This window comes from Sinocyclocheilus anshuiensis, unplaced genomic scaffold (genome assembly GCF_001515605.1).
Source record: "Sinocyclocheilus anshuiensis isolate Anshui unplaced genomic scaffold, SAMN03320099.WGS_v1.1 scaffold227, whole genome shotgun sequence".
Classification (NCBI taxonomy): Eukaryota; Metazoa; Chordata; class Actinopteri; order Cypriniformes; family Cyprinidae; genus Sinocyclocheilus; species Sinocyclocheilus anshuiensis.
Window position 1 is genome coordinate 2,282,886 of NW_015549590.1, and position 20,585 is coordinate 2,303,470.

The window sequence follows — 20,585 nt, forward strand, 5'->3', positions numbered from 1 at the left end:
GCGTGTTAGAACGAGCCGTTTTAGGGGGGTGTGGCAGAGTCTTAACTTTGATAAAGAATATCTCTTTGGTTTTGAGACTTTAGTCTTTGCAACTTCAGGGATCTTATCTATTCACGAACAGCTTGTAACACTCCAAAGAGAAAGGAAAACTTGAAATCGCATCATATGACCCCTTTAATAAGAGTGGAATATATAAATTTTCTATATAAAAATTAGATTTTGCACCTATTACTGTTGTTAATAAAAGTAAATTTTGTATGCATCTTAACTCAAGCTTAGTGCTTTACTGTCAAATCTGAAGAAACAATAAACAAAAGAAAAATAAACAAGAAATGAACATGTAATATTATTGGTAACTGCACTTATTAATGCAAAACAATAGTAATTTTATGATTAAATGATCTATATTTTAATACTCCCGCACACCACCCCCAGCGCTACCAAATCTGCTCCTGGCACCACCATCTGTAGAACTTAGTGGCGCTGGTGCCACTGCTCTGAAATGTTAGTCTGGAGTCCTGGCAGATGTTTTCAACATTGATAATAAGAAGAAATGTTTGTTGAGCAGCAAACCAGCATATTAGAATGATTTCTGAAGGATCATGTGACACTGAAATTTGGAGTAATGATGCTAAAAAAAATCATTACATGAATAAATTACATTTTAAAATTCATTAAAATAGAAAACAGGTATTTAAAATTGCAATAATATTTCACAATGTTGCTGATTTTACTGTATTTGATCAAATAAATGCAGCCTTTGTTACAAAGACTTCTTTCGAAAACATTTTAAAAAACCATACACATCCCTAAACTTCTGAACAGTAGCGCAGATAAAACATTGTGTTTTCAATCATTACAGCGCCTACTGTGTTTGATGAACAACAGGGTGAAGTTGAAGTCCAAAAGAGCACGTTTCTCTCATCAGGCACATCTCAGTTTGTCTAAAACCAACAAAATCTCAAAGGATCGATAACCCATACACAATTCCAACTTCAATTTTATAATGCTTTGAAGTCAACATGTATAGCACTTTGCATAATACACATTCTCAAGTGTTTTTTCTACAGAACACAGTCATAGTGGACTGAGAACGTGCAATGGCACCTGCGAAGAGAACGTACTAGCCGAGATGAAGCGCTGAGATTTGGCTGTATGTGACAGATACAGTGTTCAGAATTTCATATAATTTCACAATAGCGAGCCAAAATCTGTTCTATTTTTAAAACATCCTCCAGGCCGCATCGGAACAGGCAGCGAGCCGCAGTTTGGACACCCTCAGAGTTAAATTAATAATTAAGTAATGGAAAGGGTACAGCACAGCTGTAAATCTACCACGAGCCGACTGCCCTCGAAAAGGGATAGTGCAAGAAACCAGCGAGTTAAAAGCTTCAGATTGAAGAGATAACTGCTGCGCTGATACATCAACAGTCATGACATGTAACATCTCACCTACAGTCTGCTAGAAGGCACATGGGAGATCTGAAACTTGCTGAAAGAGGTTTCTACAGTCTTATGACCACAACTAAACTTTTTGGCTATCAGACTAAACAATGTGCTTTTTTGTACAAAGTAAAACGCATTATTTAGAGCCCTATGATTTCTGCGATGCGGAAAATGCGGACAGAATCGCGGAATACAGTCATAAAAATGGAATTTACTGTACAACGCGGAATTTGCCAAAGTTTTGGATGAATAAATCAAAAGTAGGTTAGTACACTCATATCAAAACGCGATATGGACTAGTATCTGTGAATACTAAGCTGCAAAAATACGATTTAAATATGAATCCTGCATGTTCCGCGTGTCTCTGTGTGAATGAATGGCGCAGACGCGCGGTTTCATTTACTGACTCGCACGTGACGCTCGCGGTGCTTTCAGCTTCTGCCGCCTCAATAGGAGTACATGAACACATAAACAATCTATAGAACTGCTCTGAGAGTCACTTTATGAGCATTTTACCATTTATTTTGAGAAAAACTATCGGCATATCATATACAAACAGAAACTTAAAGGTCTTCAAAGCAATCCGTCAAAATAAAATTTCGGTTTAACTTAAAGAAACTTTAACAAATATATTACTTAATGTAATGATAGTACTACTACAACTAATAAAATTATTATTAAAACATTATTTTTTTAAGGCATAATCACACAATTTTTCTTCCATGTGTTAATTTTAACCGTAAACTTCTGTTGTGCATCATTTTGCCTGCCAAAAAGGAAGGGTTTGTTTAATTTTCATTTGATTAAAGATAAATTAATGTTTTATGCCTTCATTTATTTACCAGATAAATTTAAATACACAACACAGTATTTAAAAAATAAAATAAAAATAAATAAATAAAATAATAATACATTTTATTTTTTATTTTTATAAATACATTTTTATTTACGTTTTTTTTTTTATATAAAATCAGTTAATTACAGGTGCTTTTGATTATTAGAATTTAATTAAACCATTAAAATGGAATCCAGAAAATTAAAATGGATAACACAGAATTTGGTAAAAATATAAAAGAATTTGTGAAAAAAATAGGGCCCTAAAATGTGTTGTTTTTTTTTTTACTTTTAATACATTGTTGTTAAATTGTGTAAGTTTCATGATTTCAATTAATTATACATGCTTTTTGATTAATAAAATCAGAGTCCAGAAAAACTTAAACGGAAAACAAAAATGGAATCCAGAAAAATTAAAACGGAAAAAATTGAATTTTGAAAAAAATAAAATGGAATTTGGGAAAAAATATAACGGATTTCATAGAGCCCTAATTATTGTAACACCCCTTCGTGAAGCATATTACAGGGAGGCTTCTCATCAGAAGCCTCTTTTTGTAAGCATGGTACATGATAAAAAAGACATTTAATTTTGAGTTCTACAGAAGGTGACGAGTCCCGAGAAGGGGATTTCCATACAATGCACTTCCTCATTCACTTGCCTGAGTGGTAGTACGTTTTGCATTTCAAATGGGCCCTGAGGCTATGCAGAAAGACAGAGCCCTCAGGCTGCGTTTACACTGCAAGTCTTAATGCACAGATCCGATCTTTTGACCATATCCGATTTTTTGGCACGTCTGTTTACATTCACTTTAGACACGACTGGTATCCGATATCTGTGTTTACATTAATTCCCACCCAAAAGGATTGTCTGCAGTGATCGCTTGCCAGTGTAAACGCAGCCTCAGTCATCCATCAAGGCCCAGGTTCTTCACCTTTTCTGAAAACCTATACGAACCAGATTCCCTGCATTACACAAAAACAAAAGACAAGCAAGTTGGTGACAAACAAAGTGGTTTATTCACAGTGCTATTCCACCACTGTGATTCAGAGCAGCAGGCAATCTATACTAAGAAAATAGGGCAAGAAGGCAAGACATCAAAGTGACAGTGACAGCTTGAAAGCAGAAGAACAGGCTCAAGTCGAGTGTGAATGACTGAGTGAACAATGAGCTTCTAAATACTCCTGAAAGTGGATGTCAGCGGAGATCTTGTGGCCCAGGGCTGATGAGACGATACACGTGACTGGCCCACTCCTGTAGTAACAACCACAAACAAATGGCAAAACAAATGGTCTACTACTGACTTTGCATATTAATTTGAATACTCGAAATTGCAAGGATGCTTCGTCTGAGAGGCCGAACGCTGACAGAGGGAGACACTGGTTGCCAGAGGAACAAGACTGTTGCTACACTGAAAAGGGACCTAGTAATCAAGAGCACTGATGGGGGGAAAAAGAAAAAGACCGAACGCTTAAAATAACTGCTCGGATTTAGAGACTTGGAGTAAAGTGTAAGGGGCTTTGTGAAGGCTGTATTAAACCATACAACACCCACTCAACTCACTCAGCTCATAACCTGATGCTAACAGCAGGGTGAAGTTGAGCGAGTCCAAAAGGGCATGTTTTTAGAGATCCAAACAGCTCTCATCGGGCAGAACAGAGTTTGTCAACTCCTAAAACCAACAAAAATTAGTCGTAAGGATCAACAATGGCTTCACAATTCCAATTTCAAATGCTCTTTATAATACATAGTTTCAAAACAGCTTTACAGAAAAACATTAATTTTACATTTACAGTATATATTTTTTTATTTTAAATCTATAATTTTACATTTATCATTTAATATGTATTTTAAAACTACTTAAGCCACTTCATCATTTAATTTTTCTTTAAATATTTACAAATTATTTACATATTACAAATATTTTTTTCATCAAATGTTAGGATTTCTTTACAAAGACAATAGCTGGAAGATATACAGTTAATATATTATATAATATAAAATAATAACATAATATAATAGAAATAATCTGTTAATCTGTAATCTGAGTTGCACTGACATTTAATAATATAAAATAATAATTTAAATATCACAGAAAATATCATATAATTTCACACTAATGGTGTAAAATGATGGCACACATGATGGCACAGCATTACTGTTTTTTTTTTACAAATTTTTCACTCTCACTGATACTATCAAAACTATCATGAGTCATTCATAAAAGTTCCATAAAGCTGACATGTTTAAATTGACAGGAGCAGAATTCGCAACAAAATTTACCAGTGCCCTACAAGAAAGTCACACACTTCTTTCACATAGAGAAAATTGTATCAAAAAATCATTGGACATGTGTAGAAACATGTCCAATAATGGTTCCTGCATCTCTGAACGGTTATAAATGATGTGGGCAGCACTCACTGTGCCAGTTCTGTGCTTTCCAATAGAGAAACGCTCAAGCTTAAAGCCAAACAAAACAAGCTATCTGGCTACAGTTGCACTGTAGTTATGCAAGGCAGAGCAGAGTTCCCACAAATCAAAACATAACCCACATTATTTCGACATCAAGCCTACATTCACACAGCTAAATTAAATGAACAATTTTATCTGGCACAGAACATCATTTTGATCTGATTTAGATTGAGTTTTCATGGACAAAAAATGAAATACATCAAGTAATATCAACATCATCAGCCTTACATTAGGACTTCAGCTGCTGCTTCTGCATGTTCTGCGCATTACCAGATAATAAACCTGAATAAAAGGCTTAACCACCATCATTCATTCATCACATTTTATACTGGTAGTAGTCGCCACGGAGTACAGCAGATCCCACAATGCCTTGACTCCCAAGTCTTTTATTCTCCATCATGTGCAGAATACAGGTTGGCACCAGGAGGATATTAATAGCACCACGACACACTGAAGTGAAGACTGGTAGTGAGAGAAGTCTGAGCAGCGGTGCAGCAGTAGACACTCTGTACTGTGGCCTGGCCTATATTAACATGGCCTCACTGACAGAGAGACGGAAAAAGGACAGACGCAGAAAAAAGAAAGTAACTAAACTACATCTGGGGATTCTGCGTGTCGCAAGCTCAAATGATGTGTGAGATGAGTTTTCACTGATGGCTTTCGGCAAGTGATGACAATGCTGATGGCTTTTTGTTTTTCTTTTGCTTTTTGACCTAAATTATATAAAGATGTGTTCCCAAACGCTCGCTGAAGACAAGCCTGTTCTTGCTCTGAACTGCAAGTGAAAATGCAAACTGGTCTGAGCTTGCTTGGCTCAAACCCAGTTCTCAGACCGAGTCTGCAGAGACATGTGAGATTATGAAGGGATGTGAGAGAGGTGAAAGTTTAAGGAAAAGCTGAGGGAGAGAAAACAACAGGAAGCCACTGTGCTGTTGTCTGCACAAAGAGAATGTGACTTGTGATGAAAGCTTGCTGTCAGTGAGGCTGGGAACTTGTTTATGAACATTACTGAGATAACAGTCATCATTACATTCATTAATCATCATTACACACATTATTACACTTCAAAGACAACACGAAAGCAAACTTTATGACTATTTACTTTCTTAATGTCCCTTGTAGTACATGATTTGTCAGGTCCCACAAGGTGGGGAAAATGTTATTCACCTGTATTACTATTCTCCTTCAAATATTTGAATCTGACTGGTCAGTCGTGACGTTTTGCAGTTAAATATTTGTGTATAATGACTTTCTATTCATTGTCCCATAGCTGATTGTTTGTATAGCTGTGTTAGTTTCATTCTCTTGTATTGCTAGTTCTCTACACACATCCTTTCCTCTCACATAAAATAATTTAAACTCAAATCAATCTCGTATTCATTTACTAATCTATTTTTGTAGTTATGTAATAAGCAGTAAAAATGTACAGTCAGCCAATCATTAACACAAAATAAACCCTGACAGTGTGCATTATCCCATACATGTATCAGCATATCCATATTGATCCAATCAAAAGTCCTGTTCTACACTATTTCCCTCTGAATATTCTCGAAAGGTAAAGGAGCTGTGAATGCCGTTTCATGTTGTCTTGAAGGACACTTATGGGAAATATGAAACATGCTTTTCAACTTGGTCTGCAAGATCAACCACGAACGCCTGGACTTTGAAGCCACTGTTAAAGGCATAGTTCACCCAAAAATGAAAATTTTGACAATTCTGTCATTCAACAGATTCTTTGTTTATCTTCATAACACAAATTAAAGGTATTTTTGATGAAATCAAAGAGCTTTTTTGACCCTGCATAGACAGCAATGCAACTACCACATTTAAGGCTCAGAAACGCAAGGACAACTTTAAAATAATCCAGGTGACATCAGTGGTTCAAATGTAATTTGATTAAGCAAAAACAATTCTTCTCTGCCATGTCAGTCTCCACCACGCATTCAGAGAAGAATTGTTGAATAAAGTCGTTATTTCTGTTTTCTTTGCGCAGAAAAAGTACAGTTGAACCACTGATGTCACATGGACTATTTTAACGATATCCTTACTACCTTTCTGGGCCTTGAACGTGGTAGTTGCGTTGCTGTCTATGCAGGGTCAGAAAGCTCTCGGATTTCATCATAAATATCTTAATTTGTGTTGCGAAATGAACAAAGGCCTTACAGGTTTGGAACGACATGAGTAATTCCAAAAGGGTCTGGCTGCAGCCTTGAGCTTGCACTCTCAGACTTGCATTCTCAGACACTTGCACTTCCGCTAGCGACGTCACTTGCAGTCTTTATTTAATCGTTTAATCACTACCACAGCGTCTTGTCTCCATTGGCAACACGCACGATTTGTGTCGATTGCAAGTGACGTCGCAGGTATCGAAGAGTGCAAGTGGCGATTGCAAGTGACTTCGTAAGTTAGTTTCTTTTTTCTGGTCTTCACCGCCTACCGCCTGGCGTAAAATGTTGAGAGATTCAAACAAAAAGTATCTATCAATAAATAGAACAAAATAAAAAATAAAAAAAACTGCAAGTGACGTCGCTAGCGGAAGTGCAAGTGTCTGAGAGTGCAAGTCTGAGAGTGCAAGTCTGAGAATGCAAGTCTGAGAGTGCAAGCGCAAGGCTGCAGCCAGACCCTTCTCGAGTAATTAGGGGCTTTTGCACCACGTAGTTCTAGGAACTAGCCAGCAGGGTCGTTCCAAGAGAACCAATTTCTCCCTTGGGCCATTTTCCTGGTTGCATTTGCACAGGCAACAGGAACTCCGAAGCAGCAAATATTCGTGGAGTAAATATTTTTACACGGCTTTTTAAAAATGTGTTTCGTATGCGTTTGGCTAATCAGTGTACACTTACGTCACTGACAGTTCCTATAGAACTTTTTTAGACCCTACTCTGAAGTAGGAGCTAATTTAGTTCCCCAAACAGAGTTCCTAGAATTAAATACATTCCTAGTAGCTGAACACGCCAAAAAGTGGGTACTTCCACCAATAGTTCTAGGAACTATGAAAAGGTTCCTCCTGAGAAAGCCCCTATTAATGACTGAGTTTTCATTTTTGGGTGAACTATCAAAATGATAAAATGATGATATTAATTAAACTACTTAAATCATAAAGTTAATGAACATATGATGAGGAAAAAAACTATTCTGTATGCTATACTATGATGGCATACATTTATAAATACTTCATTAAAAAAATCCAATTGCTGTATATTGGGAACTGACCCACTTGAGCTAAAATGGCTGAATTTTGGGTGAACTATCCCTTTAATCTTTTTAACAAAATTACAGACAAATATTTCTTGATGAAGCATTTTAAAACAATAATATTGACAAGACAAAATGATGATATTAATTAAACTACTTAAATCATAAAGTTAATGAACATATGATGAGGAAAAAAACTATTCTGTATGCTATACTATGATGGCATACATTTATAAATACTTCATTAAAAAAATCCAATTGCTGTATATTGGGAACTGACCCACTTGAGCTAAAATGGCTGAACACTGGTAAACTAAACCGCTCTGCCAGTTGGTTATTTAACTCGTTCAAAACCATTTTAATATATATATGAGATTAAACCGACAATAAAGTGAATGCACAAGTTAATTTGAATAAAGTAACGTGCCAACAAAAATATTCACTTTGTAACTGTGTAAGAATTATCATTGTTTAAAGCCACAGAAGGCTTTAAGAAAAAGTGTCTTAAAGACAACATCTCAAATCCTCACATCTAAAAGAAAATATATAAGCACACTACAAAATGACTACTTTAAAGTCTATAGTGCAAAAGACTGCATGCAAGCAATAGAGAACTCTCTCCAGCTAACATGTCGGAGGGACAATAGCACCATGGCTTTCATTTAGGTACTATCATGTCTCCTCCTTTGCACGGTGCGTCTTTGGATAAACTAATCAGTTTGACTGCACTGTGGCTTTCATCCCAGAGAGAGAAAAAGAGGGGGAGGGGCAGAGAAAGGAGTGATGGGAAAGAGAGAGTCGTTCTAGCTACCGTTTAACATCGGATGTTTGCATCTAAATGCTGACATGTCAAAAAAAATCTGCATCTCAGCTCTTGTGGCTCTGATGCCATTATCTTTTACTATACATTTAGCATCACTGACAGTAATTACCATTCAATTAATTAAAGCAAATTGTGTTTGAAGGGACAGAGAAAAAGCTAGCTCTGTCAAAGAGCGTAACAGCAAAAGGAAACTAATGTGCCCTACGGCGCACCCAGGTTGCTGAGGCGGCAAGCGGTTTGAGCTACAGGGCCACAGCTCCACTCACAGGCACCGGTGAGCTGAGTAAAGATTCAGTTCTCTCCCAGCAGTGGACTGATGGGAAAGCTCCAGCGTGGGCTCATTCGGTTCTCATCAGAGCCCGTTATTTAACCGGGAACTCCGAGTGTATGTGTGCATCAAGGCCGGGTAATGGGTCCTTTTGTTTTTGCTGGTACAAGTGGAAAGTGTCTCTTTTTTGCCTGCAGAAGCAAAAGTACCAAAAAACACTAAGTAACACTTTCTGTTTCCCTTTCACACACTTACACTTTTCATTATTCTCTTCATACTGCAGCGCGAGCGCTCTTGGGGTATTGCCAGTAGCTAGGGCACAACACAGGTAATCTCAGGGTGAGGCTTTATAAATATATGGATGACAGGAATGCATTTCAAGTCCACAAGCCTGGGTGACGATATACAGCTGGGAAGGGAGGAACGCTGTGAGGAGAATTTTAAAAACGAGCCACGTAAATTATTTAAAATGACAAACTGAGAATTCAGCCTTGCTTTTAGATAGACCCGGACGCTCCATCTCCAACGCCCTCGCTGTGGCAATCAGCCTCTGAAAGCCTGTCTATTACACATGGAAGGTAACGGAGGGATACAACAGGTAGATCTGCACACGCACTTCCATTGCCTTGTCTGCTTTCTGCACAGTTTTCTCTCACCCATCCTGACTCTGATGGGATGTAGGGTTCATCCTTGTGCGGCTGGCTGCGTTTTCATTATGGGGAGCCGAAGTGCAATGAGAGAGAGAGAGAGAGAGCAAGAGAAAGAGGGAGAGGGAAAGAAGTAGTAGTCAGCATAAGCATTTCTGTCTGCCAGCCAGTTCGGGAGGGACAAGACAAATGGCAGCAAAACGGAGCAGGACTCTAATCAATATGTGGCTCTCCTGATGAAACCAGGCCAATAAATCACTGGCCCAGGCAGGCCAATGTGGGCCCCTCACCCTCCGCCACTTACCCCGAAAAGCCCATCACACCGTCAACATGGTTATCATCGGTATAACTACCCCGCAACAGGTGGTCAATGACGATTAGGGGCTGTTTGTGATGGTCAGGTGGTTGATCTGAGATGGAGCTTAAAATTCCAGCTGAGGAGCATTTCTAGGCGGTCAAAACAAATGGAGGCAGATCTTCCTCCTGTAATGCTATAAGATGGTGAGGGTACATGGTCACTGGTCTAACACAAACAGCAGCTTACACAAAATACCAGGGACAAGGCTAGTGTTAATCTGTTTTGAATAGACGGTGAATTGCATTTTCAAAGCATGAGCTGTGCTGTAAAAGAATAATAACCCAAATAATTGTTCGTAATTGTTAAGCACTTCCCATTATAATATACAGCGAGGCTGGACTTAACAGAGTTTGATGCATAGCTTCACTGGTTAACAGTTGTCGCTAAAATTTTAGTAGTTAGTGCTAATTCCAGGAAAAATCAGCTCTCAAAACCAATGTGCTATTGAATAATTACTTTAAAATGAATATTTTAATACAAATATTATCAAATTTAAAATAAAGGCATGAGTATTACTCAAAATGTCAAGTAACACTCAGTGTAAGTATAAAGTATTCCACTTAACATTCAGAATTTGGGGTGAAAAAGTAATTAGATATAAAATACAAATGCTTAAATAATTTGCATTTACTGCATGATTATTAAATGCAATGAACTATATCTACTGACTCAGTGCTGTCTGTGGTTGGACTGAAAAGCGGACTTGTTACAATAAATTAGCCATTTCTCTTTTTTTAGGCCAAGGTTTGTTTCACAATCCTGTGTGATTTGTGGCAAGAAAGCTGCATATATTCTTTTAGGTGCACATATTGACAGTTCACAGCATTCACACTGAGCACGTAAACGGAGCTTCACAGCAGAAATAGTTTCAGAACTGAGCGTAATTCTGCAGCATGTAATATTCTGCAATATGCTTCTATGAAGTACATAAAACGTGAAAAAGGAGTTAACTACTTATGTACGCTACTATTCAGAAGTTTTAGGTATGTAAGACGTAATGATTTTTAAAGAAGTCTTAGGCTATGTTCAGACTGCAGGAAAATGTGACTCAGTGTAAACACTTACTCTAGATGAATATGTGTAAAACAGAATCTAAAGAGCATATTAAAGTTATCTTGAAGAGCTGTAATGATCCCACTTCCTAGCTAGCATGGTAGTTCATTTTCAAATTACATAGTGTCTTAAGCTATATTTGAAACTGCAAGACCTTATGCACAGATTCAAAGGCAACACATATTATCTGATTTCCACCCGTTTACATTCACTTAAGACACAACCTACTGGGTTTACATTTACACCTCGTAAAGATGGGCATTTGACAGATCACACGCACACAGCCGCAGTGCCTGCCTGGGGAGTGGGCACTCCTCACAGAGCGCATGCACACACACACACAGGCACGTGCACAGGTAGGGCTCAACCTGTGCAGAGCACATGCCCTTTTTGTCCTTACACTCCGAAGTGCCCTTTTTCGTTTGTTTTTGTTTGTTCTTCTTCAATAAATCAATGCTATTGGTCACCCTTTACGTCTGTCTGTCTGTTTTACAAATATATTTAGCGAATGAAAGGTATTAAAAAGAGTTTGTGACTAAATCTTGTTGGATTGTCAAACTGTCAGTCAAACCTCATAACTCCACCCCGTCTTGACTGACTGAGTGCAGTGAACTGAAGTTCCACAGCAGAGCAGCTGAACGTCTTGCAAGGGTAAATAAATATCTTCTTGTTTGTATAAGTACAGCGTTGTCTTTACGCAAGAAACACTAGTATGTCTACTGTATAAAGGCTCATGTTTTATGCATTTGAGGTCTGAGACCAGTGTAGCAGTCGATTCTGTTCCCCTCTGGAATTTGTGTTCCCCCTCGGGTTGCCAGGTCTGTGTAATAAACCCCACCAAACAGTTAATCAAACATTGCCCCAAAGTAGCCCAATTCCGCGGAATAAATACTGTGGATTTGGCAACACTGCAGCATGCAAATACACCAAACACAACTGGATGTACGGAAAGCAAAAAGGGACAAATGTCTTGCTACACTGCAGCATAGTAAAATGATTCTCACACTCCAGTTAATGTTCTGTGATTTTTTTATTCATCTTGCAATTGTTCCTTTGTTTATGTCCGAGTTTTTGAAGTTTAATTTTGCCTATGCAAATTAGTGTAATCTGTCTGTGCTGACGTCCAAACTCAGGGCATAGGCTATTACTGTTTCCATATCAACAATACATTTTAATTAATATTATATTTGATTAATCTGTTTACCTTCTCACTGATACAGTGGAATATATTTAATCAGAACACTTATCCAAACCTTTTTTCTTTCTTTCACAAGAAAGCCTTGCATACAAGATGCAAGTGTGGAACATAATGTTGTAATTGTAATTGGCATACAATCTCAGAGTGCACCAGATAAATCAATTGATCAATCATTCAAAATAGCTCAGTTATAAATAAGGGAGATGACCACAAAATGTTGTCACCTGAATGACTGTTCTTGTTGGCATATGAAAGCAATGGATCCAAACCTATATGAGGAAATTCTAAATTACAAAACTCGAGGTGTTTATCCATTTGTCATAAAAAGGAGCAGAAATATTTCATTTGCAGATGTTCCTCCAGTTTCCAAGTTGATGGTAAGCAAACTACTTTAAGTGATAACTCCTCTACACTGACAAGTTTTCTCATAGTAAAGTGAGGTATAGTGATACACCAAGACTAGATACTAACAAAAAGTCAATGCTTGTCAAGAAACTATACTTACCGGACTTGAAGCAACTAGCACATTGACAATAACCTGTTTTCCAATTTCAGTTTAAATAGGCCTATTCCTTCAATTGGGCCTTTATAACCTCATTGCAGGTTATTTGTTTAGATTTTAACAATAAAGCTATTTCAATAGATGCAAACTTTATCACATCTCCTCAAAAAACAATGCTCAAAAGGTCTGTGCACAGCCCTGCACACACACACGCATGAGTGTTGGGTGAGCTGTCTGACAGCGGCTGCTTTCCAACAAACCTGCACACCGAGTTCCATGACATTTACATTTACATTTAGTCATTTGAGGCCATGAGGCCAGCGGCTTCTGTTTATGATGCTCTCGTGCACCACCCGGACACCCAAAAACATCCTTTATAGGCACAGCCAGACGGCCGACTGATTAGCAGCTAGGACACACCACAGTGGAGGCAGCGGAGTGGAGAAGGACGGAGTGGCCCTTGCGTGACAGTACGCCTGACTACTCGGACAAAGCAGGGACAAGACAGCCAATCACGAGGGGTACTGAAAGCCCTTTTTAGGTTCAAATCTCAGCACTGTTGAAAACAATAGCATAGAAACTCATGCAAATTATCTCAGCAGTTGCTTATAAGTGATGGGACGTCCTTAAAATTTGAGGTACTCTAAATTACCTGGCTTGTACACAGAGGAAAAAGCTGGTGCATGATGCACATGCAAGCTTTTAATATGCCAGAATTCTGTGGGACTTGTGCCAGCAATAGTGCTGAGGGACACTGGTTAGTTTTAAATGATTTTCAGCATGAAATGAAAATTCACTATATATTTTGTAAATGACTATTATAGATCTTATTGGTAACATTATTTTTACAAAATGTCATAACTCAATCTTCCAATGAAAACATCTTCTTGGTGATGTATGCCAGTCTACTCCAATCATTTAGTCTGCTTTAACTCCGCCCCTTTCTTACACGCTTACATTCATTTGAGTGCAACATCCACATCTCAAAATCAAATGGATAGAACCAATTCCTCAACCAATTTTTTTTTTGATAACCAGTTTCACTCAGATGTACGTCACAATAGAAAATAGAAAAGATCTGTCACTCTGTTGGAAAACAGCAGTACAACACAATTAGAAAAAAGATGCAGCTTGATGGGAAGTGTAGCCTGATGGCTCACCAGAGTTTGAATCCGGGATCCGGTTATTTCCTAATTTCCATGTAGCACATATTCTCCCACCCACCCTTTCATGTTGTTTCCTGTTGTTGCCGCTGCAAAAAATCCCAATAAAATGAAAAAGATGGTAGAAAGAAAAGACAAACATCCCACGGATAATTTATTAAAAAATTATTACAGATGGTGAAAAACTACAGAGGAGAGAAAAAGGACCCTCGCACATCAAACATTTGCAGTGTTCTTTGGGTAAGCTACGGTTAATAACATCTGCACAGCTCCATCTTCAGATCTCCTCAGGGGTTTGCTTCAAAGAGGCAAAGTCTTTCCTAAGAGAGCATCGTACGCACCAAAGGAAGCTCTGACTTCACCTTTAACTGGTGAAGAGGAAGGACCTGCGATGCTCAGAGTGCTCAGAGAGAAGTGAAAGCACAACATAGAGAAATCCAGTCAGACAGGGCCTGACGTACAGTAGATGTGTCAACAGCTACTCTGAAGTCTAACTAAAACAAATAAACTGACTGTTCAGAGAACGTCTGTAAATAATAGGGCTGCATGATTAATCATACTTTAATGATCACAATTTCTGCTTCTTATGATTAGGCAATATTGACCCACACTGGTTATTTATCTTGAAAATGTATACTCTAAATAACCGGGATTATCAATTTAACCATTACTGTGCAGCTCTTAAATAGTCAAGGCACTACTCAACACATGAGAAAAGCAACCATTTGAACCAACTCTTGCATTTCCCTAAACTAACTCAGCACTCACCCGCAGAAGAGAAGCAGGATTTTCCGGAAAACTAGGCCTTTCATATCTGTCCATATTGTTTTCCCATCTTTACGAAAGAGATTCAAACCTGAATGCTATCACATTTCCTCCAGACCACCAGTCAAGACACAACAGGCCACTATCTTCAAGGACTGAGAGAACATTAAAAGCACCAAGATTTAGCATTCCTGTCAGAGAACAAATCAAAGGTGCATTGCTGTAGCAGCTAACACAATTTTTAATGACTTTTCCAAGTATACCGATCTAGCAGCACATCAAAACAGAAGATTCCTGCTCGTACAGTTTACACAGACCTTGACTTTCCAGTAAACAGTTGTCCATGTTATCTGAGAAGAATGACTTGAGATGCTGTAATAACAATACTGTCTGCATCAGTGACAACAGGTATGGCGACCACGCAAACGTTATTTATGATTCACACAAAAAGATAGCAAAGCCCATAGCAGCGCAAGAGAATATGCTGACTTGAGTAACATTACAAGACCTGCGGGAATATCAGAGCATGGTATCATTATATTGGTCTATTACTGCTGGTATCTATAGCGCACACACTGCCAGCAGCACGATTTAACCTAATGGCACCAACAGGTTATGGGAGAATTACACTATAAAAAGAGACAAGATAGTAAAGCGGCTCAGCATAAAAAAGGAACCTATGTGACCGACCGGACCGGTAGAGATGTGGAAATTTTTCGAAATCGCCTAGCCGACTTATAGGTCTCAAGGTAGCCATGAATAATTAGGCTGGTTTTGGGTTCGGCTAAATCAGAAATCAGCTAACAAAACACAAAATCACGTACATCTGAGTGTAATGGATTATCAAAAAAACATATACTGTATAGTAGGGCTGGGCAAAAAAAAATCTAGTTTTCGATTAATCGTTTTTTTTAAATGACGTCGATTCGATATCGATTCTTAAAAGCCACAAATCGATCTTTTCCGGTATTTATTTCAGCACACATTTAAAACAAGATCTGATTAATGGCGGATGGTGCGGCGCACTGTTTTGTTTACTACACACATAATAAAGCGCAAATGACGCTTAATAAATTTTTGTAAAGTAGTGTGTAAAATTTTAAGTTTCATTTGAGAAAACTACCATCATATCACATACACAGCAGCTGCAAGTTCTTCATGGCAACCCGTCAAAATAAAAGTATAGTTTAACGTTAAGAAACTGTCAGAATATATTACTATTTAGCAGTCTTAAGACTCAGTGCTACTACTGCTAATAAATATTAATAAATCTTTATTTTTAAAGGAATAATCACATCTGTTTTCTTTTTAATTTTAACAACCCTCTGTTGTGCAGCACTTCTCTGGTTAATAAATATTAATAAATCTTTATTTTTAAAGGAAAAATCACATCTGTTTTCTTTTTAATTTTAACAGTAAACCTAAGTTGTGCACCACTTTGTTTGCCAAAAAATAAAAGGGTTTAATTTTCATTTGATTAGGATAAAATAAATTAATGTTTTATGCCTTCATCTGATTACCAGAAAAATTAAGAACATTTTATAGGGCCCTGTTATCGTTTAAAAAAGGACCCTATACAAAAAAAAAAGAATAGGTTTAAAATACAGGCATGTGGTTCTTAATTTCTTTTTATTAATTCACCATTTGTAAACTGAAACATCAATAGCATTTGTATTAAAACTATGTTCACTGAATGTAATCAAAAAAATCGAGAATTGAATCGAATCGAGAGCTTGCGAATCGAAATCGAATCGGGACATCTGAATCGATACCCAGCCTTAGTATTCACATTTCTAAACTAGTTGTCCAACAAAATAATAAAAAAATCGAGAATCGAATCGAAAGCTTGCGAATCAAATCGATTCAAATCGGGACATCTGAATCGATACCCAGCCCTACTTTCCACATCCAGTTGTTGATGTGGGCGATGCAGTCAAGAATGAAGGCAGATGAATGTTAGCTTGCAGTGACGGGTTTAAGCAGACTAAAAGGACTGGAGAAGTCCAGCATACATCAGTTATCCAGTTCTGACATTTTTATTAAAAAATTACGATGTAAAAAAAAATTAAACATAATATCAGATGAATTTTTCACAATAAGATACATAACATGCATTTGGAAAATAAAGTGAATTTTCATTTCATGCTGACTTTAAGTGGCCATTCACAATGAATGCATTTGCATTACAGACATGAATGAGCGGGACGACCTTTTATTAAACCAGACATAGCAATGCTCAACTGCGAGAATCTGCAAAAGATGCATGGCGCGAACACAACAAACACATAAGTCTAGCACGATTACATAGAAAATCTTCTGTGTGAAGTGCCTAAAACGGGATGAATTTAAAGACATAGAGAGGGTTTGTTGGATCAAGCATTTGGTTGGTGTATAGCTACTTGATTAGTTGCAATCGTGATCTAGGAAGCCTCCTTTTATGCAAACTACTAATAATGTCAGGTACATAAACCTTGTGAGGGGAATAGACCAAGGTCTGGTTTATGCAAATAGTACAAGACTAAGCAAGTGAGGATGTGGTTTGCTCACACTGACCCAGAAATAACAAATGGTAAGAATAATATAATATTAAGCAAATTGAGAGGTTTCATTCCATACAATCAACACATTACAAGACAATATGACACAGCCATATTAAAGGCACAGTGGTGTAATGATTTAATCTCCCTCATGTTGTTCCAAACCTGAATTGAATTTCTCTCTACCATGTAAACTTTCACTGCTCCTTTTTTCTCTTCATACAATGATAGAATCAGTTATAATTCTCTACCTCCTTTTGTGTTCCATGGAAGAAGGGCAGTCATGCAGGTTCCAAATGACATGAGGTTGAGGAAATAAATGCTTATTTTGGGATGAACTATCCCTTTAGGGATATGGAGCGCGTAGTGAATTCATTTGTAAGGGTGAATTACAACAATACTTGAAGCACAAACAGGGAGAAATTTGATTACAAGTATTCCCACCACAGCCTAAAACAGCTAAGACTAACAACAGGCTTCATCTTCAACCCAACATTAGATCTCAAGAGCTACTCCAGCACTGCCCGGATGCTCTGCAATTATGTGGTAAGAGCAGAATTACTGCATCACGTGCCCAAATAAAGTTTGCATCTAAAAGGTTGCGACAGCAACGAAGGGCATTAGGAAATTAATTATTGGATTCAAGTACAACACTTTAAAGGGCTTAGCTTGCAAGATGAGCAGTATTATTTGATTAGCGCTATCAGGAATGCAGCTTAACTTAAAAAAATTGGCAGGACACATCTGAACGAGCTGCCTAAAACGATTATCTTCACCACAACAGAGGCGTCGCCAGTGTCTCAAACCCAGACCTCCTAACCCTACGTAGCCAACTCAAAAGCGTTTCAAACAACCGTCAACTTAACAAAAAAATATTTTTTTCACGGCTGCTAAAGCCCATACATTTTTGAATCGTTAATGTGCGTGGCACGACTCGCTTAGCAACAGCTGGCCAGTGTTAACAGGAAGTTGACTGCATACCTCAACTAATTACAGCTTTGGTGGTGTTGAGAAACCCAGAGCTTTCTGCAGGGTGGCTCCCTAGTTTTTAAATAAACGCTCCACTTATGCAGCATTTGAGATGTTTCGTCGACATGCGCCCTGTTGTCAGACTCAGGCTGATCATTACTTACACACTCGATTACATCTTCTTTAAAGTAACACGTAGAGTGCCATACATACCAATCGGTTGAGCCTCCTCCGTAACATCTTTAATTCTTCTGTCTTCGTTGGTATCTGAAGACACTGTCGAGCAGGTGTTTCTTTTGTTGCAGCAAACTACAGGCTAGTTGAGCTTGATGAGGAGTAAGTTTGCATGTATGACGGCAAAATGCGCCCTATTTTGCTATCTACTTTCTAACCTGTTTCCCCGAGCTATATGCAATGCGGCGGTGAAGCTACATCGTTTCCATGTTAATTGAATCCTGTCCTCTCTAACCATTCGCATTCTCCTTTTTGGATACTTTGCGCGGCGCTAGTCGCGGGAGCTCCCCGCTCGCGGGGTTGATACACTCAGCGGCATCCTGTACTCTGTGTGCCCTGTTGCTGAGCCTCCAAATAATTCACCGCATTCGCCTACCCGCGGTTAACGGACTACACGCAAGGGGGGAAAAGTGATGGCGATCTCTTGAAGGTGCGGATTTCCACTCGTGTGCCGCCGCCCCCTCCTGTCGTTCAGATTCCTGTCAAACACATTGTACTCTACTAACGCAAGAGCTGCTACGACAACAAGCCCCGCCCCTCGGTGCCGTCATCACATGCCGCAGGTTTCTGGGAAATGTATTTTTGGTTGGATTCTTTTTCTTTTTTTTGGCATTTCCCAAAATTTGTTCAGTTTAAATTAACGTAGTGAACATATTCTATTTGTAATGTTTTTGTAATTGCCATTATAAGGTTAAAAGGAAATACACTACTTTGTTTCATTTACTGCTGAGATTTTTTGTTTTGTTTTGTTTTGTTTTGTTTTGTTTTGTTTTATTTAATTAGCAGTGTATCTTGTGACAAAGCATGGAAATTCCAGAATACATTTTTTATATAAATAACAAGGTCGAAGTCAATTATATCTAATAAAAACATGATATTTATTTTGCAGTAAGCTATGTTGTTTAGTGTATGCTGTAGTATCATGTATCATGACTCAGTTGAGCTCAATCGCTGAATGTGACATAGGCTACAGTATATGTAATCATGCATTTTTACATGCATTAAAACACCACTTTCTAACATAGGCTATTTCAGTTCGACGATGTGAATCACTGTGTCACTGCCCTAAATCATAACAGACAATCAGTCGCATTGTAAATACATAGACTACATGAACCATTAATAATACTACGTGGTCGTGTCTGGGATGAGATAAAAGGCATTTTACCAGAAGTACTGAATAATGGACGCCCTCGCTCACCCCTTTACTCACGCTGTCAGCCTGTTGATAGTTTTTGTTATAGCACCACCGTGTGGTTAATGTTAAGATTGCAAGCACGATATATACAGTATTTACCCAACAAAAAGGGCACATTTAGTAGTAAATAGCAGCACATTTGTAGATTTTATTTATTTATTTGTCTATTGCTCTATGTATGTAGGCCTACTGTCTGCACTGGAAGCTCTGATTTCTGATATCTGATTCAGAGAGACTGATCCTTAGTCTATCTATCGATTTTATTTTATTTTATTTTAAGAGACCATGTGTCAGCTCTAGTTGTTCAGTTGAGGATACTTCAGTCCTCTTCTAAGTAACAGGGATATTGAATTTATAATCTATATTGTTAAAGTTCTAAATTATTATTTGGTTTATGCATAAACATACCCAGTCACTTAAACAGCAAGAAAAAAAACATTAAAGCTATCCAATGACGTTTTCCTTTTACCATTGGGGTTCTGGAATGTTTCACTGGAATTTGATTATGGTCTTCATTGCATTTTTGTTTCTGTTTTGTGTTTTATTCCTTTATGTATTTATTTACATTAAATGTAAGTTCATGTAGGCCTATTAACTCAGCTAATAACTGTATTTAAAATACTGTACGTCTTGCTACATTTGTCAATAAAAAAACAAAATTGACAATAAAAAAATAAAAGTACCCAAATTACACAGTTTGCCATTTTTTAAATACAAAACCCTAATATAGGCCAGATATTTTAAGACCTGGAACATAGAGGGGTGAAAACAATATTAATAAATAATATATTTTAAAAAACTGATATTAATGAAAATAAACCATTATTTAAAGCAAACCATTCAAAGCATGTAAGCCATATTTAAAACAACCATTTTGAATGGTTTATACGGTTTATATTCTTTGAATGGTTTGCTTTGAATAATCATA

The 20,585-nt window shown here is 37.7% G+C and overlaps 1 protein-coding gene across 1 annotated transcript in view; it reads right to left on the reverse strand.

Annotated features, from left to right (window-relative positions):
* LOC107658012 (phospholipid-transporting ATPase 11C-like) overlaps positions 1–18,965 on the reverse strand; it is a 68,038-nt gene extending 49,073 nt beyond the window's left edge. Inside the window, exon 1 of the mRNA XM_016446388.1 lies at positions 18,439–18,965. Within this exon, the coding sequence (XP_016301874.1) occupies positions 18,439–18,465 (27 nt within the window). The 5' untranslated portion in view covers positions 18,466–18,965. The remainder of the gene's footprint in view (positions 1–18,438) is intronic.
* Positions 18,966–20,585: the final 1,620 nt, after the last annotated feature.